This window comes from Strigops habroptila, chromosome 1 (genome assembly GCF_004027225.2).
Source record: "Strigops habroptila isolate Jane chromosome 1, bStrHab1.2.pri, whole genome shotgun sequence".
NCBI classification, from domain to species: Eukaryota; Metazoa; Chordata; class Aves; order Psittaciformes; family Psittacidae; genus Strigops; species Strigops habroptila.
Window position 1 is genome coordinate 435455 of NC_044277.2, and position 25619 is coordinate 461073.

General features: G+C 65.5%; 3 protein-coding genes across 5 annotated transcripts; 2 read left to right on the plus strand and 1 right to left on the minus strand.

Moving 5' to 3' along the window:
* The first annotated feature begins 173 nt into the window (after positions 1 to 173).
* On the plus strand, positions 174 to 4050 carry LOC115608406 (cytochrome c1, heme protein, mitochondrial). Its single transcript, XM_030487182.1, is given in 8 exon segments — positions 174 to 295; positions 676 to 785; positions 787 to 891; positions 978 to 1104; positions 1520 to 1677; positions 2623 to 2783; positions 3644 to 3744; positions 3860 to 4050. Coding segments are annotated over 8 exon segments (936 nt in total). The 5' UTR covers positions 174 to 226; the 3' UTR covers positions 3965 to 4050.
* On the minus strand, positions 3927 to 15058 carry SHARPIN (SHANK associated RH domain interactor). Of its 3 annotated transcripts, XM_030487070.1 has the most exons (15): positions 14847 to 15058; positions 13293 to 13467; positions 12768 to 12878; positions 11431 to 11572; positions 10822 to 10912; positions 10496 to 10748; positions 9827 to 9957; positions 9003 to 9176; positions 6040 to 6200; positions 5393 to 5504; positions 5122 to 5301; positions 4655 to 4753; positions 4434 to 4577; positions 4245 to 4354; positions 3927 to 4191 (listed from the first exon to the last, which is right to left on the minus strand). In XM_030487070.1, exons 1-14 carry the CDS (start codon positions 15039 to 15041, stop codon positions 4274 to 4276), a joined length of 2049 nt encoding a protein of 682 aa, XP_030342930.1. In that variant the 5' UTR covers positions 15042 to 15058; the 3' UTR covers positions 3927 to 4191; positions 4245 to 4273. The 3 variants fall into 3 exon arrangements, with proteins under 3 accessions (XP_030342930.1, XP_030342923.1, XP_030342940.1); XM_030487063.1 differs by having other exon boundaries at positions 3927 to 4354; XM_030487080.1 differs by lacking the exon at positions 14847 to 15058 and adding an exon at positions 13861 to 13869 and having other exon boundaries at positions 3927 to 4354.
* Positions 15059 to 15338: 280 nt separating this feature from the next.
* On the plus strand, positions 15339 to 25308 carry MAF1 (MAF1 homolog, negative regulator of RNA polymerase III). The gene is made up of 8 exons (XM_030487193.2): positions 15339 to 15666; positions 19076 to 19209; positions 19661 to 19789; positions 20753 to 20918; positions 22172 to 22293; positions 22508 to 22627; positions 23143 to 23262; positions 23580 to 25308. The coding sequence occupies exons 2-8, from the start codon at positions 19127 to 19129 to the stop codon at positions 23599 to 23601; spliced, it is 762 nt and encodes a 253-aa protein (XP_030343053.1). The 5' UTR covers positions 15339 to 15666; positions 19076 to 19126; the 3' UTR covers positions 23602 to 25308.
* The last annotated feature ends 311 nt before the right edge of the window (positions 25309 to 25619 follow it).

Here is a 25619-nt window from a genome sequence, read left to right on the forward strand (position 1 = left end):
TTATTACACACGGCAATACGGTTTGGGCTCGGCTGTTACACACGGCAATACGGTTTGGGTTCGGCTGTTACACGCGGCAATACGGTTTGGGCTCGGCTGTTACACACGGCAATACGGTTTCCCGCCGGCTCAGTGGGCGGGCTGTGGGTGACGTCACATCCGCCGCCTCTGACGGCGGTGACGCCACGTCCGGCGGGTCCGTCCGCGTCCCCTCGACCTCGGGGCGATGGCGGCGGTTCGGGGCCTGGCGCTGCGGCGGCGGCTGCTGCTGCCGGGGGCGGCTCCGGGCGCTGCGGTGAGACCCGCGCCCGGCCCCTGCGCCCCCATCCCCGCCAGGGGTCCGCGGGTCCCCCCCCATCGCCGCCCCGTGTCCCCGGTTCCCTCCGTGTCCCCCCGCATGTCCCCGGTATCCCCGTCCCGTCCCTGCCTGTTGCCCCCGCCCCTGTCCGCGGGATCCCCTCACCCTCGCCCGGGTCCCCCACGCGCCTCCGGCCCAGCCTCAGTGTCCCCAGGGCCCCCCATCCCCGCCCGTGTCCCCCCATCCCCGCCCGTGCCCCCCATCCCCGCCCGTGTCCCATCATCCCCGCCCGTGCCCCCCCATCCCCGCCCGTGTCCCCAGGCCCCCCCTCTCCGCGGTGCCCCCCCTCCATCCCCTAACGCCGTTCCCCCCCGCAGGTCCCCATGTCCTCGGCCTCCTCCTCGCGCCCCCCGCCCCGGGCGCGCTGGTGGCCGTGGGGGGGCCGCGCGGCGCTGGCGGCGCTGGGGGCGCTGGCGGCGGGGGGGGGGGACGCTGGCGCTGGGCTCGGCGCTGGCTGCGGGGGAGCTGGAGCTGCACCCCCCCCCCTTCCCCTGGAGCCACAGCGGCGCCCTGGCCGCGCTCGACCACGCCAGGTACCGGCACCGGGCCGCGGGGGGGCGGGCACGGGGTGGGGCGCAGCGGGGGGGACCCGGGCCCTGACCCCCGCCCGTGCGCGCAGCGTGCGGCGCGGGTTCCAGGTGTACCGGCAGGTCTGCTCCGCCTGCCACAGCCTCGAGTACGTCGCCTTCCGCAACCTCATCGGCGTCTCGCACACCGAGGCCGAGGCCAAGGCGCTGGCTGAGGAGGTGAGGCCCCCCCCACGGCTCTGCCCCACGGCCTGGCTCCGGGTTGTGTCCCCCCAGCTCAGGGCTCCAGTCCCCAGCTCTGCCCCCTCCGTGCCCCTGTTCAGGGCTCTGCCTCCAGCTCTGCTGCCCCCAGCTCCAAGCTCTGCCCCCCAGCTCAGGGCTGTTCCTGCCCCGTGGCCCAGTTCAAGGATCTGCTCCCCCCCAGCATCAAGCTCAGGGCTCTGCCCCCCAGCTCAGCTCCCTCAGACCTCAGCTCGTTGCTCTGCCCCCATGTCCCAGTACAGGGCTCTCCCTCAGCTCTGCCCCCAGCTCCAGGCTCTGCCCCCCAGCTCTGCCCCCCAGCTCACTGCTTTGCCCCCCAGCTCACTGCTCTGCCCCCAGCTCACTGCTCTGCCCCACCTGACCCCTGCTGCAGGTGCAGATCCTGGACGGCCCGGACGAGAACGGGGAGATGTTCCTGCGGCCCGGGAAGATCTCGGACTATTTCCCGAAGCCGTATCCCAACACCGAGGCCGCGCGAGCCGCCAACAACGGGGCGCTGCCGCCTGACCTCAGCTACATCGTCAACGCGCGGTGAGGCCCCTCACACCCCACTGCACCCCTCACCCCCCGTCAGAGCCCCCTCACACCCCACTGCACCCTTCACCCCCTGTCAGAGCCCCCTTACACCCCACTGCACCTCTCAGATCCCCTCAGACCCTGCTTATACTCCGCTGCACCCCTCACTCCCTGTCAGAGCCCTGTTACATCCCACTGCACCCCTCACCCCTATCAGAGCCCCCTTACACCCCACTGCACCCCTCAGCCCTGGTCAGAGCCCCGTTACACCCCACTGCACCCCTCACCCCTATCAGAGCCCCCTTACACCCCACTGCACCCCTCACCCCTATCAGAGCCCCCTTACACCCCACTGCACCCCTCAGCCCTGGTCAGAGCCCCATTACACCCCACTGCACCCCTCAGACCCCGGTTACACCCCATTGCACCCCTCACCTCCCATCAGACCCCGGTTACACCCCATCAAACCCTATTTAAACCCTGTTAAACGCTGCTTAAAACCCATTGAACCCCAGTCAAAGGGGTTAAACCCTGTCGGACCCCATCAAATCCTAGTTAAATCCTGTTAAACGCCATTAAACCTTGGTTAAACCACATCAGACCCCAGTTAAACAACTCTGGTTAAACCTGGTTACACCCTGGTTAAACCACATCAAACCCCAGTTAAACCCCATCAAACCCCACCAAATCCCAGTTAAACCTCAGTTAGACCCCATTGAATTCCGGTTAAATCCCATTAAACCCCATTAAAGCCCATCAAACCTCAGTTAAACCCCATTAAATCCTGTCAAACCCTGGATAAACCCCATCAGACCCCAGTTAAACCCTGGGGGTGGTTTGGTGGCTCTTGGGGTTCCCTGTGGCTCCGGTGGTGCCCCTGGGCTTCAGTGGGGTCCCGGTGGCCTCGCTGGGGTCCCGGTGCCCCGCTGGTGCCGCAGTGCTGATGTGCCCTCCCCGCAGGCACGGGGGTGAGGATTACGTGTTCTCGCTGCTGACGGGGTACTGCGACCCCCCGACGGGGGTGACGGTGCGCGAGGGGCTGTACTACAACCCCTACTTCCCGGGGCAGGCCATCGGCATGGCCCCCCCCATCTACAGCGAGATCCTCGAGTACGACGACGGTGAGAGGGGAACGGGGGGGGCTCTGCCGGGGGGGCCACGGGGTGAGGGTCAGGGCCGGGTCCTCCCTTGGGCCACAGCAGCCCCATGGAACACTGAATCCTTAGGGAAGAGCGGCTGGAAAGTGCTCATGGAACAGGAGCTGGGGGTGCTGATGGACAGAGCTGACCATGAGCTTGTGCCCATGGGCACCACATCCTGGCCTGTCCCAGCACCAGTGTGGCAGCAGGGCCAGGGCAGCGACTGTCCCCCTGTGCTGGGCACTGCTGAGGCTGCACCTCGAATCCTGTGTCAGTTCTGGGCCCCTCACTGCAAGAGAGACATTGAGGGGCTGGAGCGGGGCCAGAGAAGGGCACCGGAGCTGGTGCAGGGCCTGGAGCACAAGTGTGATGAGGAACGGCTGAGGGACCTGGGGGGGTTCAGTCTGGAGAAGAGAAGGCTCAGGGGGGACCTTCTCGCTCTCTGCAACTGCCTGACAGGAGGCTGGAGCCAGGAGGGGGCTGGTCTCTGCTCCCAAGGAACAAGGGATGGGACAAGAGGAACCGGCCTCAAGCTGTACCAGGGGAGGGTTAGATGGAGATGAGGAACAGTTTATCCACTAAAAAGGTTGCCAAAGGCTGGAACCAGGGAAATAGTTGAGTCACCGGCCCTGGAGGTACCTGAAGGACGTGTAGGTGTGGTGCTTGGGGACACGGGTTAGTGGTGGCCTTGGCAGTGCTGGGAACGGTTGGAATTGATGAGCTTAAGGCTCTTTTCCACCCTGGTTGATTCCATGATTCTAAGAGGGGGGCAGGAATGTGCCCCCACCCATGGGTGCTGCTCCCCAGGGTGCTCACCCCCCTTTTAACCCCCCCTCCCCAAGGCACCCCGGCCACCATGTCACAGATTGCCAAGGACATCTGCACCTTCCTGCGGTGGGCAGCGGAGCCGGAGCACGACCACCGCAAACGGATGGGGCTGAAGGTGGGTCATGGGTGTTGGGGGGCTGAGGGGACCCCTGTGTGCCCTCAGTGCCATGGGGAGCCCCCATGTGCCCTGGAGCCATGGGGCTGAGCTCGACTCCTTCCTCCCCCCCCAGATGCTGATGATCTCGGGGCTCCTCATCTCCCTCCTTTACTACTTGAAGCGCCACAAGTGGTCGGTGCTGAAGAGCAGGAAGATGGTTTATCGGCCCCCCAAGTAGGGGGGATGCGGGGTGTCCCCCCCCCAACCACCGTGGCAGCTCCCCCGTCACCCCCGGGTGCTGCAATAAAGCCTGGGTTGATCGAGGCTCCGCGGGTGCCGGTTGTGCCGCGGCCGCCGTCGCTCCGGGCACAGGGAGGGGGGTTCTGGCGGCTCCATGGGACCCGCCATGTGCCGGGGCCAGCACGGGGCCACCGTGTCCGTGTCCATCCTCTCCTTTGGCCGCGGCTCTGGCCGTGGCCTCCGGCGTCCCCAGGCCGCGGCGCCGGCCCTCGGCCGCCCCATGGCACGAGGCGATGCCGGCACCGGCTCAGTGGCAGTTCTGGCACCGGGGGTGGCACTTCTGGCCGTTGACGTTGCAGCGGCACCCGCCGCTGGTGTCACCGGGGCCCTGCATGGGGGGACACACGTGGGTCATGGGGGGAGCCCACCGTGGCCATGGGGCCGTGGGCTGGGGGTGCCTCACTCACCGCAGGGCCCCAGCGCGGCCCCTTGGTGACCCAGCAGATCTCGGTCTGGCACACGGCGCAGCGGATCCAGTCGCACCCGTCCTTCTTCTGCACCACGATGAGGCAGGTGGGGCAGCGCATGGCATCCCCCCGCTGCACCAGCGTCTGTGGGGACACCGCGGAGCCATGGGGACGTGCCGGGACCCCCCCGACCGGCCCCAGCGCCCCCCCCGTGCTCCCACCTGCAGCATGGCGCTGGTCTGCCGCGCCTCCGCGTCGTTCCGCGCCCGCAGCTCCAGGTCGTCCTGGTACTGGCGGCAGTTCCGGCCCTCGTGGATGGCCTGGGGGGGGCAGAGCTGTGCTGGGGAGTGCCCGTGGGGCGGTGGAGGGGTTGGGGGTGGCTGGGAGGGGTTTGGTGGAGGTTTGGAGTGGTTATGAGGTTGTTATGGGCTGGTTTGGCAACGGTTGGGAGGAGGTTTGGAGATGGCTTGCTGTGGTTTGCTGGTGGATTGGAGGCAGTTTGGATGCGGTTTGGAGGTGGTTTTAAGGAGGTTTGGTGATGATTTGGAGGTGGTTTGGAGGGTGCTGGGTGGAGGTTTGGAGATGTTTTGGAGGCAGGTTGGTGCTGGTTTGCTGGTGGTTTGGAGGCAGTTTGTCGCTGGTTTGGAGGTGGTTTGGAGGTGTTTGGGAGGTGTTAGTTGAGCCTGACCTTGCAGAGGAGGCAGTTGAGGGCCTGGCACACGGGGCACCGGAACTCGTTGACCGAGTCCTCGTAGATGCACCACCCGCGGCAGTCGGGCGTCCGGCAGTGGAAGCTGTTGTGGCTGCGGCGCTCGGCCAGCACCAGGCTCCGCTCCAGGAAGCGCCGGTATTCCTCCGGGGACACCAGCTGCCGAGAGGGACGGGTGGGACGTGGTGCCACGGGAGGTGGGAGCAGCCGCAGGGCTGTGCTGGTGCCAGCGGGGCCGCGCCGCACTCACCGCCCGGATCTCGCGCTCCTGCAGGTGGCTGCTGCAGGCGTAGGACTCGTCGCGGTAGGGACAGGCCACGGTCGGCTCCTCACTGAACGTGATCACCTGGCGCAGGCATTCCCTGCGGAATGGCACCGGCACCGCGGGCACCGAGGATGGGGGTCAGGGCGGGCACTGCCATGGGGGGGCTTGGGGATGGGTACTGCAATGGTGGGGTCTTGGAGCCGGTCACCGTGATGGTGCAGGGCTCAAGGATGGTCACCCCAAGGGCGGGGGGGGGTTGGGGACAGTCGCTACAAGGGTTTGGGGGGTCCTGGCGCTGGTCTCTGCAATGTTGGGGACTCGGGGTGGCCACCACAATGGTGAGGCCTTGGGCTGGTCTTAGGGCTGTCACTGCAGCGGTGGGGGCTTGGGGACAGTCACCAGGATAGTGAGGTCGTGGGCATGGGCACCGTGAGGATTCGGGGGCCTTGGGGCTGGTCACTGCGGCCGTGGGGGCTCAGGGCTGGTCACCAGGAAAGCTGGAGGGGTTTTGGTCACTGCAATGGTGGGAACTGGGGATGGGCACCAGGAGGACTTGGAGGTCTCGGGGCCGGTCACTGCGTGTCGGGAGGCCTGGGGGGGGTCACAGAGCTGTTGGGGTGTCGGGGGGTCACCTGCAGAAGCTGTGCAGACACTCCCGCAGCAGCACCCCCTCGCCCGGGGGCACCCTCTGGAAGCAGATGAGACATTCCAGCACCTCCCGGTTGGGCACCAGCAGCTCCTGCTCCAGCTGCAGCAGCTGCTCCAGGTTCTGCAGCCGCTCGGCCTCCAGCGCCTGTGGGACAGCCCCGCTCAGACCCACGGCCCCAAAGGGGGCTGGGACCCCGAAATGGGGCTAAATCCCACCAAAATGGGGCTAAATCCCACCAAAATGGGGCTGGAACCCTCCATGGGGAGCCCCAGAACCCTGCTGTGGTGCAACCCTATGAGGAAGTGCCTGATGCCTTCCTTCCACTTCATGGAGTCACAGAATGGTTTGGGTTGGAGGAACCTTAAAGCTCCTCCAGCTCCAACCCGTGCCAGGGTGTGGAGCCAGTGCTGGGACCATGGGTTCTTCTGCCACCACCTTCAGTGAAGGCACCGACCCAGCCCCATGGTCCCACCACGTGTCCCGGCATCGATCCCAGCATCAATCCAGCCCATCCGGCACACACCCGGGGCTCTGCCCTTTCCCCATGGCTCCGAGGGGTCCCCTGGTTGTTTATGGGACCCAGGAGCCGGGTCCTGCCCCTGTGTCACATCCCCACATCCCAGGTCCCTTCCTGGCCACGCTGGAGCCATTCCCTGCAGGGGAGGCGCCTCCATGAGCCACCAGATAAAAGCTCTTTCGTGGAATCTGGGAATGGTTTGTGGTGGAGGGAGCTTAAAGCTCCTCCAGCTCCAGCCCCTGCCCCGGGCAGGGACACCTTCCACTAGAGCAGGTTGCTCCAAGCCCCTGTGTCCAACCTGGCCTTGAACACTGCCAGGGATGGGGCAGCCACAGCTTCTCTGGGCACCCTGTGCCAGCGCCTCAGCACCCTCACAGGGAAGAGCTTCTGCCTCAGAGCTCATCTCAATCTCCCCTCTGGCACGTTAAAGCCATTCTCCTTGTTCTGTCCCTGCATCCCTTGTCCAAAGCCCCTCTCCAGGTTTCCTGGAGCCCCTTTAGGCCCTGGAGCTGCTCTAAGGTCTCCCCTTCCCGCAGCAGAGGGGCAGGATCCCCTCCCTGAGCTGCTGCTCACGCTCTGGGGGTGCAGCCCAGCACACGGGGGGGTTCTGGGCTCAAGCACACACTGAAGCCGGGTCATGGGGAGCTTCTCCTCACCCAACACCCCAAGTCCTGCTCCTCAGGCTGCTCCAGCCCGTCACCCCAGCCTGGGGCTGTGCTGGGATTGCCCCGACCCAGGGGCAGGACCTTGCCCTGGGCCTGGCTGCACCTTGCGCTGTTCTCCTGGTCCCACCTCTCCCCTGGCCTGTCCCTTCCCAAGGACCCCCCCAGCACCACGGAGCCGCCGGCACAAGGAGATGGAGCCGCGCGGGGGGGAAAAGGCTTTAATGAGGGAAGGACCCGACAAGCACCAGCCCAGGAGTCAGAATCCAACCCAGGGCCCGTCCTGCCCCCGAGACCCCAGAACAGGCTCCCCCAGGCCTGAGCCCCCCCGAGCAGCCCCAGGGCCAGCCCCCAGCTCCTCCCTGAGGCCCTGCTGGGCAGCGCACATGGAGCCGCGGCAGCGGTGGCCACGCTCATCCTCATCCATCCCTATCCCTGAGGGTCCCAATCCCCTTCCCAGGGTCCCTCACGGGTCCTGGAGCACCAATGCAGAGGGTTGGGGCTGCCGGCGCAGGGAGACGATGGGAATGGGGGGGGACAATGGGAATGGGGTCAGACAGCAACTGATGGCTCCCATCAGCCAGAAGCCAATCGGGGGGAGTCAAGATGTGTCCAAACGTTCATGATCCCCCAGGAACGCCCATTCCCAGAGCCCCGGCAGCGCAGGGTCCCCCCAGCTCTGCTCCAGCAGGAAGATCCCGCATCCATGTGGGGTCTGAGACGGGGGGAGCCCATCAGCAGGGACGGGGACACCATGTCCCGGGATGGGGCAGGACAGGGATGGGGACACCATGTCCCGGGATGGGGCAGGGATGGGGATGGGGACACCATGTCCCGGGATGGGGCAGGCCGCAGGGGGTGCTCAGCAGAACTCGGAGGAGAGCAGGATGAAGTCCTCCCAGGACCCCGGGGCGCCGCACGTGGCCGGACCCTCCTCTCCAGCCTCAATCCTTCCCTTCCCAGCAGGATCCCGGCACGAGAGACAAAAACAAGAGGAGAGAAGAGGAGAGGAGAAGCTTTGGTCAGTGGAGAGCTGGAGGTTCCAGCGAGTCCCGCAGCACAGCCTGGAACCAGGAATGGGGCTCCCAGTGGAGCCCCCCCTTTCCCTAGGGAATGGGGAACCAGGTGGGACGGGGCTTGGAGCACCCTGCTCTACTGGAAGGTGTCCCTGCCCGGGGCAGGGGTTGGAGCTGGAGGAGCTTTACGGTCCCTTCAACCCAAACCATTCCATGACTCCATGATTCCGGCGCAGGGAACGACGCAGTGAGACAAGAGAAGAGAAGAAGGAGCCAAGCTCTGCCCTGCCACAGGTCACCCCCCGGTGACCCTCAACAGCACCACGTCAGCACAGCACAGCACCTCAGCCAGGCTCCCACTGCGGGAAAAGGGGCTTCAACCCCCCCCAGGCTGTCACCTCCTCCCTCTCCTGGTTCCTGGATCTGCAGGATCCATGTGCACCTCCAGACCCTTCTGATGCCCAATCCCTGCTCCTGCCCTGGAGCACAGTGGCTCCATGGGGACCATGGTGGCTCCATAGAGCTGTGTGGCTCCATAGGGACCACGGTGGCTCCATAGGGAGCACAGTGGCTCCGTGGGGCCCATGGTGGCTCCACAGGGACCCTGGTGGCTGCACAGGGACCATGGTGGCTCCATAGGAGCCCCACACTGGCTCTGTGGGGCCCATGGTGGCCGCACAGGGAGCGCGGTGGCCGCACAGGGAGCCCGGTGGCCGCAGAGCCGCCGTGGCAGTGCCGCGGCGCCGCTCACCTGCTGGTACTGCCGCATCCCCTCCTGCTCCTGCTGCAGGCGGCGCCGCTCCCGCTCGTCGGGCCGGTGGGCGCTGGGGATCACGTAGTCGTCGGGCCGGGCCCCGCTGCACATCTCACAGCCCGGCCGCGTCGGCTTGTTGATGAACGTGCACTGCGGGCACGGCCAGCCCGCCTGCGGGGAGAGCAGAGCATGGGGCATGGGATATGGGGCATGGGACAGGGGCACGGCCAGCCCGCCTGCGGGGAGAGCAGGGCATGGAATATGGGACATGGGCACAGCCAGCCTGCCTGCAGGGACATGGACATGGGACATGGACAGCCCGACTGCGGGACAGGGGACAGGAGCATGGCACAGGAGACAGGGACAGGGATATGGGACACAGCCAGCCTGACTGCAGGGACAGCAGCACATGGGACATGGGCATGGGGGCACGGCCAGCCCGCCTGCGGGGAGAGCAGGACATGGGCATGGGATATGGGACATGGGATACGGGACATGGACAGCCCAGGACATGGACGGGAGAAAGGGGATGGGGGCAGGAGGACATGGACAGAGTGAGCGCCCATCCCCAGCACCCACAGAGTGGCAGATGGGAATCTGGGGGTGCAGAGCAAGGGAATGGGGGCTAAGGACCCAAGGGAGCACCCCCCATCCCCTGCACCCCCAGACTGGGAGAATGGGGGGATCCATGGGATCAGAGCATGGGAATGGGGGATAAGGCCAGGAAGGGAGCACCCGCCATCCCCAGCACCCCCAGACTGGGACGAGGGGGACCTGGGGCTCAGAGGGGTGGTGGTGGGGACACCCCATGGCCCCTGTACCTGCTCTGGTGAGGGCGGGCTGGGGGAGGGAGGCTTCGCTTGGGCACCAATCGTGTCACCGAGCTGCAGCGAGTCCAGGTACTGGCTGATGTCCCCAGTGTCCATCCTCCCACCGGCCTCATTCCCACAGCCTGGAGGGACGGTGGGAAAGGGGGATGTGAGGTTACACCCAGCGCCGGGAGCAGGTGCGAAGATGCTGCTGGTCCCACTGGATGAGGAGCAACGGAGCTGGTGCAGGGCCTGGAGCACAAGTGTGATGGGGAACGGCTGAGGGACCTGGGGGGTTTAGTCTGGAGAAGAGAAGGCTCAGGGGGGACCTTCTCGCTCTCTGCAACTGCCTGACAGGAGGCTGGAGCCAGGAGGGGGCTGGTCTCTGCTCCCAAGGAACAAGGGATGGGACAAGAGGAAACGGCCTCAAGCTGCACCAGGGGAGGGTTAGATGGAGGCTGGGAAGAGTTTACCCACTTAAAGGGTTGTCAAGGCTGGACCCAGGGCAGTGGTGGGGTCACCAGTTCTGGAGGTATCTCAAAGACGTGGGGGGGACATGGGTCCGTGGTGGCCTTGGCAGTGCTGGGAATGGTTTGACTCGGTGATGCTGAAGCCCCTTCCCACCCCGGTTGATCCCATGATCCACGACCCCCCACCAGGGGATGCTGGGGGGAAGCAGACCTTTCCCTGTGGCTGTGCTGGCTGCGGGGCCGCCGCTGGCTCCGGGCAGGGGGCTGTGGAGCAGGAGCTGTGCCTGGTCCTCCTCGAGGCGCTGCGGGCTCAGCTCGGCCGCACGGGCCGACAGCAGGTACAGGAAGGCCGGGTCCCCGTCCCGGCGGATCCCGTAGGAGAACACGGAGCGGTCGTCCAGGCAGAGGCACTGCCCGATGATCCAGCGCTGCACCCGCGGGTGGAACCCGTACTCCCGGAACACCTGCACCGGAGCCGCTCGGAGCTCACCCCCCAGCGGATCCCCGGGGATTCCCGTTCCCAGCCCGGCTCCGTACCTGCTCCTTGAGCGCCGCGATGGTGGTGTGAGCCTGCACCAGCAGCGTGATGCTGGCGGAGGACGTGGCGTCTTCCACCCCGACCTTCATGCTGAGGGGAGACACGGGGAGTGTCGGGGGGGGCAACGGGGCCCAGCCCCGCGCTGGGACTCACCGGGAATGAGAGCGGGGAGATGCTGCGGCACAGGGGCCACGGTCCAGCTCCGGGCTCCAGCCGTGACCCTTCTCATCCCAGAAAGGTGGGGCAAGAACCCACCAGCTCCTGGCCCCATCCCAAACCTCACAGGGAACCCATTCCATAGACCCATTGGAATTCATGGAGCTGCCTCTGCCCCAGGGCACCCAGGAGGGATCCATGGAGCTGCCTCTGCCCCAGGGCTCCCAGGAGGGATCCATGGAGCTGCCTCTGCTCCATGGGCACAGGAGGGATCCATGGAGCTGCCTCTGCCCCAGGGCACCCAGGAGGGATCCATGGAGCTGCCTCTGCCCCAGGGCTCCCAGGAGGGATCCATGGAGCTGCCTCTGCCCCAGGGCTCCCAGGAGGGCTCCGTGCTGCATCCCAGGACGCGGATGAAGGGAGCCGTGCTCCCGCTGGCTCGGGGTGCTCACCTGATGTGCTCCGGGGGGTAGGCGCTGTCCCGGAGCAGGATGCTGAGCGAGGCCTGGTGCCGGGCCAGCGCCACGGCACAGCGGGAGGCCGCCTCCTCGTCCCCAAACTCGATGGCCTGGGCGAGGTGCAGGGCCAGGTCCTCTGCGGGGGGAGAACAGGGAGAACCATGAGGAGCAGCCCCTGCAGAGCCAGCACCCAGAGACCCAACTGTGTGTGTGTGTGTGTGTGTGGTGCATCCCCCCGGCCCCCTGGAGCTCTGCTGATGGGGGAATGATCATGGAATCATGGAATGGGTTGGGTTGAAGGGACCTTAAAGCTCCTCCAGCTCCAACCCCTGCCCCGGGCAGGGACACCTTCCACTGGAGCAGGTTGCTCCAAGCCCCTGTGTCCAACCAGGCCTTGAATCACACTTAACAGGAGGCCTGAGGAGAAGGACTTGGGGGAGGCCTCTGGAGGAGGCCCTGGAGCTGCTGCGAGGGCTGGAGCAGCTCTGCCATGGGGCCAGGCTGAGAGAGCTGGGCTGCGGCAGCCTGGAGAAGAGAAGGCTCCTGAAGGGGAGACCTTAGAGCAGCTCCAGGGCCTAAAGGGGCTCCAGGAAACCTGGAGAGGGGCTTTGGACAAGGGATGCAGGGATGGGATGAGAAGGAACGGCTCCAGCTGGAATAGGGAAGAGTTAGATGGGATCTTGGGAAGAAGTTCCTCCCCATGAGGGTGGTGGGACACGGGAAGGGGTTGAAGGGAGAAGCTGTGGCTGCCCCATCCCTGGCAGTGCTCAGGGGTTCAGCACAGCAGCAGAAGCTCTTTACAAGGCTCCTCACAAACACACTTTTGGGGAGCTCCCGTCCTGCAGCACCAGGATCTACAGGAGGACCTGGGCGGTTTAGTCTGGAGAAGAGAAGGCTCAGGGGGGGACCTTCTCGCTCTCTGCAACTGCCTGACAGGAGGATGGAGCCAGGAGGGGGCTGGTCTCTGCTCCCAAGGAACAAAGGATGGGACAAGAGGAAACGGCCTCAAGCTGCACCAGGGCAGGGTTAGATGGAGCTGAGGAACAATTCCTTCCCCAGAGGGTGCTCAGGCATTGGAACAGGCTGCCCAGGGCAGGGCTGGAGTCACCGGCCCTGCAGGTATCTAAAGGACGTGTAGATGTGCCCATTGGGGACATGGGTTAGTGGTGGCCTGGGCAGCGTTGGGTTAATGGTTGGACTGGGTGATCCTGAAGCTCTTTCCCGAGCTCACTGATTCCATGATAAAACAGCCACGGGGCGAGCACAGCAGGACCAGCTCCGTGTTCTGTCCCACGGGCACCCCAGGAGCCGCAGAACCTCCCCCCACGTACCCTTCTCACGGATCTCCGTGGTCAGAGCTTCCTCCTCACCCTGATCCGCAGGGATCGCGCCGGCACCCGGCGGGGGGGGCGAGGCCTCGGCTGCCAACGCGCTCTCGAAGGCTGTGGAGAGGCCGGAGCACATCAGGGGGGGCAGCTCCGGCGCTCCCGGCGGCGGGGGGAGGGCAGCAGATGCTCCCCCAGCTCCATCCTCGTGTTGCTCTTCCCCTCCGCGGGGCAGCACACGGGGCTGGGGCCGTCCCCACTGCCCCCAGTGCGGGAGGGATTCACGGAGCAGCCGCTGCTCCATGGGCCACAGGAGGGATTCCTGCTGCATCCCGGGATGGGGATGAGGGGAGCTCTGCTCCCACAGCCCCTCCTGTGTCCCAGCACCGCCTCGGATGCTCCAGCACACACAGGAACCCCCTGAGGGCCCCTCTGCAGGAGCTCCCGGACCGGGGCGGAGGCAGCGCCCGGAGCTGGGAGGGCTGGAGCAGCCCGGGGTGGTGGGACCCTGGGATCACGTCCGGCACTGACCTTTCTGCACCTCCCGCAGGGAGCTGCTGACGATCGTCCACCACTTCTGCGCCTCCCGCTCCTCCTGGAAGCTGAGGAGCATGGGCTCGTCCCAGGCCCCCAGCACCAGCAGCTCGTGGCTCTTGGGGCCCTGCACCTTGTACATGACGTCCTTGAGGTCGTACTCGGCGATGGGCTGCGGAGCAGAGGGTGGGAGGGACACGGCGTGACGTGACCGGGGGGTGTCACACGGAGCCGGGGCTGCCACGACACCGGCTCCTGGGAGCAGCCGGTTCCTTCCCCCATCTGCAAGGGGCTTTGGACAAGGGATGCAGGGATGGGATGAGGAGTTTGGGATTCCAAGTGGGAGAGGGAAGAGTTAGATGGGATCTTGGGCAGAAGTTCTTCCCCTTGAGGGTGGTGGGACATGGGAAGGGGTTGAAGGGAGAAGCTGTGGCTGCCCCATCCCTGGCAGTGTTCAAGGCCAGGTTGGACACAGGGGCTTGGAGCAAGCTGCTCTAGTGGAAGGTGTCCCTGCCCGGGGCAGGGGTTGGAGCTGGGTAAAATTTAAGGTCCCTTCAGCACAAACCATCCCATGACTGGATGACACGGAGCTGATGCTGCAGCTGGACCCCGAGGCCCAAAACCCACCCACAGCCCCCAACAAGGAGCAGCTTCACTTTCCCCTTCCCCACCCTCATCCCCAGCACAGAGCAGGAGAAGCCTCGAGCTCCTTAGAGCTGCCCCTAAACCACCTTCCAGCCCCAAAACAGCCCTCCCTGTGCAGGCAGGGACAGGGCAGGGACGGGCAGGGACGGGGCAGGGACAGGCAGGGATGGGGCAGGGACAGAGCAGGGACGGGGCAGGGACGGGCAGGGACGGGGCAGGGACGGGGCAGGGACGGGCAGGGACGGGGCAGGGACGGGCAGGGACGGGGCAGGGACGGGGCAGGGACGGGCAAGGACGGGCAGGGACGGGGCAGGGACAGGGCAAGGACGGGCAGGGACAGAGCAGGGGCGGGGCAGGGATGGGCAGGGACGGGGCAGGGACGGGCAGGGACGGGGCAGGGACGGGGCAGGGACGGGCAGGGACAGGGCAGGGACGGGGCAGGGATGGGCAGGGACGGGGCAGGGACGGGCAGGGACGGGGCAGGGACGGGCAGGGACGGGGCAGGGACGGGGCAGGGACGGGCAGGGACAGGGCAGGGACGGGGCAGGGATGGGCAGGGACGGGGCAGGGACGGGCAGGGACGGGGCAGGGACGGGGCAGGGACGGGCAGGGACAAAGCAGGGGCGGGCAGGGACAGGGCAGGGACGGGGCAGGGACGGGCAGGGACGGGCAGGGACGGGGCAGGGACGGGGCAGGGACGGGCAGGGACAGAGCAGGGGCGGGCAGGGACAGGGCAGGGACGGGGACAGGCAGCAACAGCGGGAGTGTCACAGCCCCGGGACCCCCCCTGCAGCCGCTGGGACAAGCCCCGGTCGCGGCCGCGCCCTGTCCCCGCACCGGAACCCCGCATCACTCCGGTCCGGCCCCGGGCCAGGCCCCCCCTCCCGCCGCCGCCCCGGCTCTCACCGCTCCTCCCTCCGCCTCGTCGTGCCTGAGGCCGAGGCGGAAGCGGCGGGCGCCGCGCGCGGGCCCCGCGCTGAGCTGCAGGCGGAGCGCGGCGGCCGCGGGCAGCGGCGGGAGGCGGGCGGCGCGCGCCAGCACGGCCCGCACCGACATCAGCACCGTGAGCGGCGGCGGGGCCGCGGCCCCGGGCAGCGCCATGGCCGGTGCGCCGCCGAACGCGCCCCGCGGTGCCGGGAAACGGGCCCCGCGAACGCGAGTTCCGGGAAGAAACGTTCCGCCCCCCCCCCCCCGAGCTGATTGACGGCTGCGCCCCCCCCCCCCGCTCCCGTCTTTGTTCGCAGCGGCCAATCAGAACGCTGAGCGCTCCGGTTGGTGGGAGGGGCCCCCGGGCTTCCCCGCGGAGGGCGGGCGCGGGTGCTGACTGACGTGTGTCTCAGCCAGTAGGAGAGGAGAACAGCGGGGACTGCCAGCGCCGCTGGCCAATGGGGAGCGGCGGTCCGCGGGCGCCGCTCGGAGCGGACGGGCCGCGGGTGGGGCCTCGGCGGTTGTTGTCGTCCGGTGCCGGAGGAGAAGGTCGCCGCTCGCCGCTCGCACCGGAGGGACTCGCAGGTCTCGCTCAGCCGCTCGCACCGTCCCGAGCACTCGGGGGACATGTCGAGGTGGGCGCAGGCCCGGTGGTCCGGCGCCGGACGGCGGACGGCGGCCGAGGCACGCGCGCCCTCCTCGAGCTTTCCCCGGAGACGCTTCACGTTACAAACGTCCCGAGCTTGAAGCAGCTGTCACGGCGAGGAGCCCCCGCTGGGACCGAGAGCAGGAAGAGCCGGTAAGTCCGCTCCCCGGAGCCGCTAGGAGAAGAGCGCCCCCGCTGACCCCGCGGACTACAACTCCCAGGGTGCACTGCGGCGGGCGCGGCGCGCAAGGGGGCGTCTCGGGTGCGCGGGGCATGCTGGGAGTTGTGGTCCGCGCGGTGCATGACGGGACGGCTGCGCCGCTCCCCGCCCGCCGCGGCCTGTCAGCGCCACGGCCGGGGATGAGGCGGGGATGAGGCGGGGGTGGGGCGGGTTCACCGGGGCTGCGGGCAGCGGCTGGGCCTGGCTCTGCTTCCCCTTTGTGCTGCCTGCGCCGGCTTCCCTGCGCCATCGACCTGCAGAATCGGTCCACGGAGCCGGCTGTGCTGGAGGGAGCTTAGAGCTGCTCCAGCCCCTGCCCCGGGCAGGGACACCTTCCACTAGAGCAGGTTGCTCCAAGCCCCTGTGTCCAACCTGGCCTTGAACACTGCCAGGGATGGGGCAGCCACAGCTTCTCTGGGCACCCTGTGCCAGCACCTCAGCACCCTCACAGGGAAGAGCTTCTGCCTCAGAGCTCATCTCAGTCTCCCCTCTGGCAGGTTAAAGCCATTCCCCTTGTCCTGTCCCTGCATCCCTTGTCCAAAGCCCCTCTCCAGGTTTCCTGGAGCCCGTTTAGGCCCTGGAGCTGCTCTAAGGTCTCCCCTTCAGGAGCCTTCTCTTGTCCAGGCTGCCCCAGCCCAGCTCTCTCAGCCTGGCTCCATGGCAGAGCTGCTCCAGCCCTCGCAGCAGCTCCGGGGCCTCCTCTGGCCTCGCTCCAACAGCTCCACGTCCCTCTGGTGTTGGTGCCCCAGAACTGGACCAGGGCTGCGGGGGGGGTCTCCCCAGAGCGCAGCAGAGGGGACAATCCCGCTCCTCCTCCTCCTCTATCTCCTCTTTCCCCCATCTGCAGGGTCCCCACCATCACCTCATCTCCCTCTCAGGTAATATGGGGGTGTCAGGGCTGATCCTTGGGCAGAGCTTTGGGCTGGAGCCCCAGCCCCCCTCCTCTTCTCCATCATCCCAAAGAGGCCCTAGGCACTGTCACCAGGCTGACTTCCCTTACCCTAAATCATTCCATTTACTTCTCCTTCTCCATGCTTGGTCACTTCAGGTCACTGTTACCTCACCCAGTCCCTGCTTCTCCCTGTTCCCACAGGGGCGTCTTTCTGTGGGTCCCACCACATGGTCTCTGATGGTACCAAAACACAGTGAACCCATCATAGCCAAAGCCCTTTAGATGAAGGTGTTTTTAACTTACAATGTGGGGTCCCTGCCTCCTTGGTTGTGTTTTCCAGGCCAAGGAAGGAGACTGAGCTGTGGGTTCAGGCCTGGCATTGCTCAGTGGTGTTGGACAGACCTCTGCCCTTGTCGCTATGGGTGCAGGACACAGGCGGGTGCTGGTGCTGTGCGGAGCAGGAAGGAGCTGTGTCCTGGCACTGATGGGTGGTGTGGTGCCAAAGTGCAGTTGGGCTCCTCGTGTAACACCCTTTGACCAGCACTGGTAGTGGAAGTGCCTCTGTAGCACCACGCAAGGAAGTGGCTCTGCTCGTGCCGGGTGGAGTAAATCCATATGCCATAGAATTCCTGCTGTGGGTGAAGCCATCCCTGTTCTTCCAGGATCAGAAGTGGGCTGAGTGCTTCCCACTGCTGCACTGCGCAGGCTCCCGGAACCATGGAGTCAACCACGGTGGAAAAGAGCCTTAAGCTCATCAAGTCCAACCGTTCCCTGCACTGCCCAGGCCACCACTAACCCATGTCCCCAAGGGGCACATCTCCATGTCCTTTAGATACCTGGAGGGCCGGTGACTCCAGCCCTGCCCTGGGCAGCCTGTTCCAATGCCTGAGCACCCTCTGGGGAAGGAATTGTGCCTCAGCTCCATCTAAACCTGCCTGGTGCAGCTTGAGACCGTTTCCTCTTGTCCCATCCCTTGTTCCTTGGGAGCAGAGCCCAGCCCCCTCCTGGCTCCATCCTCCTGTCAGGCAGTTGCAGAGAGCGAGAAGGTCCCCTCTGAGCCTTCTCTTCTCCAGACTAAACCCCCCAGGTCCCTCAGCCGTTCCTCATCACACTTGTGCTCCAGGCCCTGCACCAGCTCCGGGGCCCTTCTCTGGCCCCGCTCCAGCACCTCAATGTCTCTCTTGCAGTGAGGGGCCAGAACTGCTTTGCTCAGACCTGGTTGTCCCTCAGTGGGAGCCAACAGAGCAAACTTGGGTGCCTTAAAGAGCTGAAAGCAGCCGGAGACCCGCGTGGAAGCGCTCGGGATGGCAGGAACCTGCTGTTCTCTGTGCCTCCAGAGGTTCTTTCCCTCTTGGAATGCCCCCGATCCCTGACAGCTGATACCTGACGCGGGTGGGGGTTGTGGAGCCATCGCAGCCGAGGTCCTTGGCATCGTTTCCCGCTCCAGCCTGTTTACAGCTCCTCCTGTTACAGACCCGGAGAGGCCCCAGCTGGGGAGGGAGCGCGGGCCGGGCCCTGCGCATCCAGCGGTCCCTGTGTCCCTGTGCCCCGGGCAGGGCTGCCCCGAGCGGGAGTGCGAGAGGGAGGAACAGGAGTGGAACCCTACCTGGAGGAAGGGTGCCTGGTGAACCAGTCATAGAGCCATGGAACGGGTTGGGTTGAAGGGAGCTTAAAGCTCCTCCAGCTCCAACCCCTGCCCCGGGCAGGGACACCTTCCACTAGAGCAGGTTGCTCCAAGCCGCTGTGTCCAACCTGGCCTTGAACACTGCCAGGGATGGGGCAGCCACAGCTTCTCCCTTCAACCCCTGCCAGTGTCCCACCACCCTCATGGGGAACTTCATCCCAAGAGCTCATTTAATTCCTCCCTCTTCCAGTTGGAGCCGTTCCTCCTCATCCTATCCCTGCATCCCTTGTCCAAAGCCCCTCTCCAGGTTTCCTGGAGCCCCTTTAGGCACTGGAGCTGCTCTAAGGTCTCCCCTTCAGGAGCCTTCTCTTCTCCAGGCTGCCCCAGCCCAGCTCTCTCAGCCTGGCTCCAGAGCAGAGCTGCTCCAGCCCTCGCAGCAGCTCCGGGGCCTCCTCTGGCCTCGCTCCAGCAGCTCCGGAGCTGGATGTCGCGGCTCATGTTGAGTTTCTTGTCACCCAAGTCCTGCTCCTCAGGCTGCTCCAGCCCGTCCCCCCCAGCCTGGGGCTGTGCTGGGATTGCCCCGACGCAGGGGCAGGACCTTGCCCTTGGCCTGGTTGAGCTCCAGGAGGTTCACCCGCTCCTGGTGCTGGTGCTGGTGCTGCTCCTGACCACGGCGTCCAGGTCACCCACAGCAGGCTGAGCACCGCTCGCTCCTGCCCTGGCTCTGAGGGGCCCTGCGCCGGTGCCGGGGTGCCGGTGCTGCGGAGCAGTGAGGAGGCAGCTCCCGGGATCCCCGTTCCGGGCTCTGAGGGCTCCTTCCCCGCAGGATCCGGATTCGCAGCAGCATTACCAGGGAATCGCTGGGAACGTCGGGACAATGAAGCTGTTGGAGAACTCGAGTTTTGAAGCAATAAACTCCCAACTGACGGTGGAGACGGGCGACGCGCACATCATCGGCCGGTGGGTGCTGCCCCTGATCTCCTGTGGGAACAGGGGTGGGATCCCGGCTGTGCTGTGACCCCTTGTGCCATGATCCCATGTGCCGTGACCCTGTGCTTCTGTGATCCCATGTCAGCTGTACGGGGGCACATGTAGGGAACACATTGAGATGGCTCCAATCCCCCTGGAATGTGGGGGACATGTTGGGAATGTTCTTATCCCCCTGGAATTGCAGCTCAGCTCATCCCAACCTCCCCTGGGCCTCCTCGGGGTGACCGTCGGCACCTCCACACCTTCAGGTGGGGGTTGTGGTGGCCCCGGTTGCCTTGTGCCAAGCTCAGACCCAGGAGCACGTGGAAGGTGGCTCCTGGAGGTTCCTGGCCATGCCGGTGGCCTCGTCCAAGCCCCGCGGCCGTGGTGGTGCTGGGCTGGGAGCGTCCTGGTGGCCTCATGCTGCTGAGTGTCTCCGCAGGATCGAGAGCTACTCGTGCAAGATGGCTGGTGATGACAAGCACATGTTCAAGCAGTTCTGCCAGGAGGGGCAGCCACACGTCCTGGAGGCCCTGTCACCTCCTCAGACCACGGGGATCAGCCCCAGCAGGTACCACGGGGACACAGGACCCGGGCAGCGGCGTGTCCGTGGTGGGAGGTTGGGATCCATTGGGGGAATGACCCTGTGTTGGTGGCTGGTGTCATTGTGGTGGCCCTGGGCTGTCAGCTCTGCTTGTGCTTGGCATCGTGGACCGGTTGAGGTGGGAAAAGAGCTTTAAGATCATCCCGTGAGGCGCTGGCACAGGGTGCCCAGAGAAGCTGTGGCTGCCCCATCCCTGGCAGTGTTCAAGGCCAGGTTGGACACAGGGGCTTGGAGCAACCTGCTCCAGTGGAAGGTGTTCCTGCCCGGGGCAGGGGTTGGAGCTGGAGGAGCTTTAAGGTCCCTTCAGCCCAAATCATTCCATGATTCTAAGTCCAACTATTGCCCAGCACTGCCAAGGCCACCACTAAAATGTGTCCCCAGGGGGCACATCTGCGTGGCTTTTAGATACCTGCAGGGCCGGTGACTCCAGCCCTGCCCTGGGCAGCCTGTTCCAATGCCTGAGCACCCTCTGAGGAAGGAATTGTTCTTCATCTCCATCTAAACCTGCCCTGGTGCAGCTTGAGGCCGTTTCCTCTTGTCCCATCCCTTGTTCCTTGGGAGCAGAGACCAGCCCCCTCCTGGCTCCAGCCTCCTGTCAGGCAGTTGCAGAGAGCGAGAAGGTCCCCCTGAGCCTTCTCTTCTCCAGACTAAATCCCCCCAGGTCCCTCAGCCGTTCCTCATCACACTTGTGCTCCAGGCCCTGCACCAGCTCCGGGGCCCTTCTCTGGCCCCGCTCCAGCCCCTCAATGTCTCTCTTGCAGTGAGGGGCCAGAACTGACACAGGATTCGAGGTGCAGCCTCAGCAGTGCCCAGCACAGGGGGACAGTCACTGCCCTGGCCCTGCTGCCGCACTGGTGCTGAGCCAGGCCAGGATGTGGTGCCCGTGGGCACGGGCTGCTCACACGGTGCCCCCCGCGTTGTGCCTCCCAGGCTCAGCAAAAGCCAGAGCGGGGACGAGGAGGGGCCCCTGAGCGACAAGTGCAGCCGCAAGACCCTGTTCTACCTGATCGCGACGCTCAACGAGTCCTTCCGGCCCGACTACGACTTCAGCGCGGCCAAGAGCCACGAGTTCAGCCGGGAGCCCAGCCTCAACTGGGTGAGCACAGCACCCACAGCACAGCACCCCCCAGCACCCACAGCACCCCCCAGCACAGCACCCACAGCACCCCCAGCACCCCCCAGCACCCACAGCACAGCACCCACAGCACCCCACCAGCACCCACAGCACCCCCCAGCACCACCAGCACAGCACCCACAGCACAGCACCCACAGCACAGCACCCACAGCACAGCACCTCCCCAGCACCCACAGCACCCCCCAGCATGCACAGCTCAACACCCACCCCAGCATCCCCCCAGCACCCACCCCAGCACCCACAGCGCAGCACCCACACCACCACCCATAGACACAGCACCCCCCCTAGCACCCGCACCCCCAGCACCCTGAGGTGCCCCTGTCCCTGTGGATCTGCAGTGCCCGGTTCTCCAGGGAGCCCCACAACACTGCTGTGATCCTGGGAATGCTGCACTCCTGCCTTTGGCAGTGTCGGGCCTGGGATGGGGCTGTCCTCATAGAATGGGTTGGGTTGAAGGGACCTTAAAGTTCCTCCAGCTCCAACCCCTGCCCCGGGCAGGGGCACCTTCCACTAGAGCAGGTTGCTCCAAGCCCCTGTGTCCAACCTGGCCTTGAACACTGCCAGGGATGGGGCAGCCACAGCTTCTCCCTTCAACCCTTCCAGTGTCCCAGCACCCTCATGGGGAACTTCATCCCAAGATCTCATCTAATTCTTCCTTCTTCCAGTTGGAGCCTTTACTCCTCATCCCATCCCTGCATCCCTTGTCCAAAGCCCCTCTCCAGGTTTCCTGGAGCCCCTTTAGGCCCTGGAGCTGCTCTAAGGTCTCCCTTTCAGGAGCCTTCTCCTCTCCAGGCTGCCCCAGCCCAGCTCTCTCAGCCAGAGCAGACAATGGACCATTTTCATGTCTCTCCTCTGGACCTGCTCCAACAGCCTAATGTCTCATCTCAGTCTCCCCTCTGGCAGGTTAAAGCCATTCCCCTTGGCCTGTCCCTCCATCCCTTGTCCAAAGCCCCTCTCCAGCTCTCCTCCCTCCCAGAGGAGCTCTGTGGGTGCTGTTTCCCACAGCCGTTCCGGGGTGTTTCCCGTCAGCAGCAGCCCCCCCACTCTTCACTCTCCTTCAGGATCAGCCTCTCCTCAGCAGGGTTTCCCATGCCCGCTGGCTCGGGCTGCTCTTCCCCAGGGTGGGTGTTCGGAGGCAGGAGAGGCTTTAGGTCCTCTCTCGGGCTGAGGCGCCCCCGGTGCTGCCCGGTGCCTGCATCCCTGTGCCCCTGCAGGTGGTGAACGCCGTCAACTGCAGCCTCTTCTCTGCCGTGCGGGAGGACTTCAACGCGCTGAAGCCTCACCTCTGGGACGCGGTGGATGAGGAGATCTGTCTGTCCGAGTGTGACATCTACAGGTAAGGGGGCAGGAGCTCGCCCCGGGCCTGCGTCCTGTGGCCTCCACACCAGGGAGGGGTCTTGTCCTCCCTCCCAGCCCGGCCCAGGGGCAGGGGGTGGCTCCTGCCACCGGCCAGCTGGGCGGCCCATGGAGGTGGCTCCAGGCTCACCCAGTCCCCGGGGTTGGCCCCGGGAGCAGGATCCAACGTGGTGTTTCCATTCCACTTGTTGCAGCTACAACCCCGACCTGGACTCGGACCCTTTTGGGGAGGACGGCAGCCTCTGGTCCTTCAACTACTTCTTCTACAACAAGAGGCTGAAGAGGATCGTCTTCTTCACGTGTCGTTCCATCAGGTCAGGCCAGGCCACGTCCCTGAAGTCACCCCAAAAATGAATCCCCTGTTTGCAAGCCATGGCCCTGCTGAGGAGGAACCTCCAGTCCCTGCTGGCCCCAAGCTGGGTGCAGTAGAAATGTCCTCTGGAGCTGCTAAACCTCATCCTGGGCTTTATTCATGGACTCATGGAATGGGTTGGGTTGAAGGGATCTTAAAAGTCCTCCAGCTCCAGCCCCTGCCACGGACAGGGACACCTTCCACTAGAGCAGGGTGCTCCAAGCCCCTGTGTCCAACCTGGCCTTGAACACTGCCAGGGATGGGGCAGCCACAGCTTCTGCCTTCAACCTCTGCCAGTGTCCCAGCACCCTCATGGGGAAGAACTTCATCCCAGTGTCCCATATAACTCTTCCCTCTTCCAATTGGAGCCATTGCTCCTCATCCCATCCCTGCATCCCTTTTGCAAAGCCCCTCTCCAGGTTTCCTGGAGCCCCTTTAGGCACTGGAGCTGCTCTAAGCTCTCCTTTGCCCCTCCAGCGGGTACACGTACACGCGCTCGGAAGCTGGCAATGAGCTGGACATGGATCTTGGTGAAGGAGACGTGGAGGAGAACAGGGACACGGGCGACGCCGAGAGCGGCAGCATCGAGGAGGAGAGGTGGGTGAGCTCCGTGGGTCGGACACTGGGTGAGCTCTGTGTCTCTGTGTGTCAGTCACTGGGTGAGCTCTGTGTCTCTGTGTGTCAGTCACTGGGTGAGCTCTGTGGGTGAGCTCTGTGGGTCGGATGCTGTGGGTGAGCTCTGTGGGTCGGATGCTGTGGGTGAGCTCTGTGGGTCGGATGCTGTGGGTGAGCTCTGTGGGTTGGGCGCTGTGGGTCGGATGCACTCCTGCAGGGGTTGGGTTGGAAGGACCCTCAGAGACCCCCATCTGCTGCTGCCTCCTCCCAGCGCCGTGACGCCAGGTGCTTGCTTCCAGGTTGCAGGTTATGTGCATGTGAGGCCCGGGGAGCCCCGGGGCGCCGCAGCCGCGCTGCACCCCGTGCTCTGCCTGCACCCCCGAGGAGGCAGCCCCGAGCTGCCCCATCCCCTGCCCAGCACGTACACTGGAGACCCCCAGGACACCTCCCCGTGCCCTGCGCGGACGCCCCGTGGGGAGCTCCCCGAAGCTTTGCTGCACTTTATCCTCCTCTCCTCGGCTGCACTGACCCGCAGAGCGCCCGCGGAGCTGGGGCCGGGCTGGATTGTCCCCACAGCACTTGGCCTGAACTGGTTGTGACCCATAGACGCCGTCCGTCCACGGCTCCGGCGGCCACGGTGGGACCCCCCCGGCCTCCCCCCGCAGATGAACTCCACAAACTGTCCTTGGAGAAGGTCCGTTGTTTCAAAGGGGTTTGCTTTGCTCCCGCCCCGGCCGCGGGTGTCCTGGTGCCGCCGGAGCCCTTCGGTGAGTCCCTGCTGGACCCGGCACCGCAGCAGCACCCCCCACCTCCCTGGGGGCCCGGGGGTGTCAAACCCAACCTGACTTTTGGCAGCGGGAGGCCGGAGCGGGGCCAGTGCCGGGGCTGGGTGGGGGTGAGCAGGGCGCTGGGTGCTGCTGCTCCCACCCCTGCTTTGCTTCAGCAGCGGCTGCCCCATCCCTCCATCCCCATCACCCCACTGCGGAGCGAGAGCGGGGGGGGGGCAAATCCCCCCCCCCCTCCAATCTGTATTTTGGCTGGGACAGAGCAGGGTGAACTCACCTGTGTTTAGTTGAGCTGAGTTTAATTGAGCTGAGTTGGCTTGAGCTGAGTTGAGCTGAGCCCAGTTGAGTTGAGCTGATTGAGTTGAGATTAATTAAGTTGGGTTGAGCTGAGTTGAGTTGGGTTGAGTTGGGCCCGGTTGAGCTGGGTTGAAGCTGAGTTGAAGCTGGGTTGAGTTCAGCTGAGCTGAGCACACACAAAGAGGGGCAGCAGCTGCCTCAGCATCCTCATGACACCCTCTGCCCCCCAAGAGGAGCTGCTGTGGGGCAGCACCAGCCCTACGGGCCCTCACCTCCCCCCGCCCCGCGCAGCCTCCACGGCCCCTGCCCCATGGCTGGGGGACCTGGGGGTCTCTGTCTTTCAGAAGAGGCTGTTCAGGGGCGCTGGGGTGCCCCAAGGATGCTGGGGGGGATTTGTTCCCCATGTCCCTGGGCTTGATGCAGGGTGAGAGGCTCCAGGTGATGCTGTAGATGCAGCTCCAGCCTTTGGCTGAGCCTTGGGTGCAGGGGGAAGACAGAGAGACCCATAGACAGACAGACCCCAGAGAGACAGACCCCAGAGAGTCAGAGACGCCAGGCTGGCCCCAGACAGACCCACAGACAGACCCCTGAGAGGCACCCAGCCAGGCAAACCCCAGACCCACCCCTTTGTCCATGGGGGCCGGGCCGGGTGCTCCGTCGGTGGCTCCGCAGCTCCTTGTCCCCACTGTGACCCCAGAGCTTGGTCTGAACTTGGAGCTTGTGCCCCCTGCTCCTGGGGCTGGAGCCGCTGCTGCCCTCGTCGGGGTTTGCCTTCAGCACCCCCACCCCCCCGCAGCACCCATGGGTGCTCCCAGCAGGATTCAGCTCCATCCCGTCCCTGCATCCCCGCTCCAGCGCTCCCGTGGCTGCCTCCCTGTGCCCCGCCAGGGAGGCACTCGCAGCGTAGCAATGTATCGTCACCAATAAAGGTTTCCTTGTGATCGGCCCCCCCGGCCTTGGGCACCTGCCGTGGGGGCAGCGGGGCTGGGGGGGACACGAGCTGGGGCTCAGGCGCAGCCCAAGGGTTGGGGTTTGGAACCACCTCATCTGGGTCCTTCGCGGGGTCATTCCCGCTCCGTGGCCTCTCCTGGACACTTGGTCTTTGCTTCAGGTTCTGCCTTTATTGCTTTGTGCTCTCTGGAGCTGGATTTCATCATGGAATCCGGGAATGGCTTGGGTTGGAGGGAGCTTAAAGCTCGTCCAGCTCCAACCCCTGCCCCGGGCAGGGACACCTTCCACTAGAGCAGGTTGCTCCAA

Excerpts from the sequence above, each read along its gene's own strand:
- MAF1 (XM_030487193.2), top strand. The coding sequence starts at position 19,127 with ATGAAGCTGTTGGAGAACTCGAGTTTTGAAGCAATAAACTCCCAACTG. Across the intron at positions 19,790-20,752 it reads ACGGGGATCAGCCCCAGCAG|GCTCAGCAAAAGCCAGAGCG; the intron begins GTACCACGGGGA and ends TGTGCCTCCCAG. Across the intron at positions 22,294-22,507 it reads TCCGAGTGTGACATCTACAG|CTACAACCCCGACCTGGACT; the intron begins GTAAGGGGGCAG and ends CACTTGTTGCAG.
- SHARPIN (XM_030487070.1), bottom strand. The coding sequence starts at position 15,041 with ATGGCGCTGCCCGGGGCCGCGGCCCCGCCGCCGCTCACGGTGCTGATG. Across the intron at positions 11,573-12,767 it reads CACGGAGATCCGTGAGAAGG|AGGACCTGGCCCTGCACCTC; the intron begins GTACGTGGGGGG and ends CTCCCCCCGCAG. Across the intron at positions 4,578-4,654 it reads AGACCAGCGCCATGCTGCAG|ACGCTGGTGCAGCGGGGGGA; the intron begins GTGGGAGCACGG and ends GTGTCCCCACAG.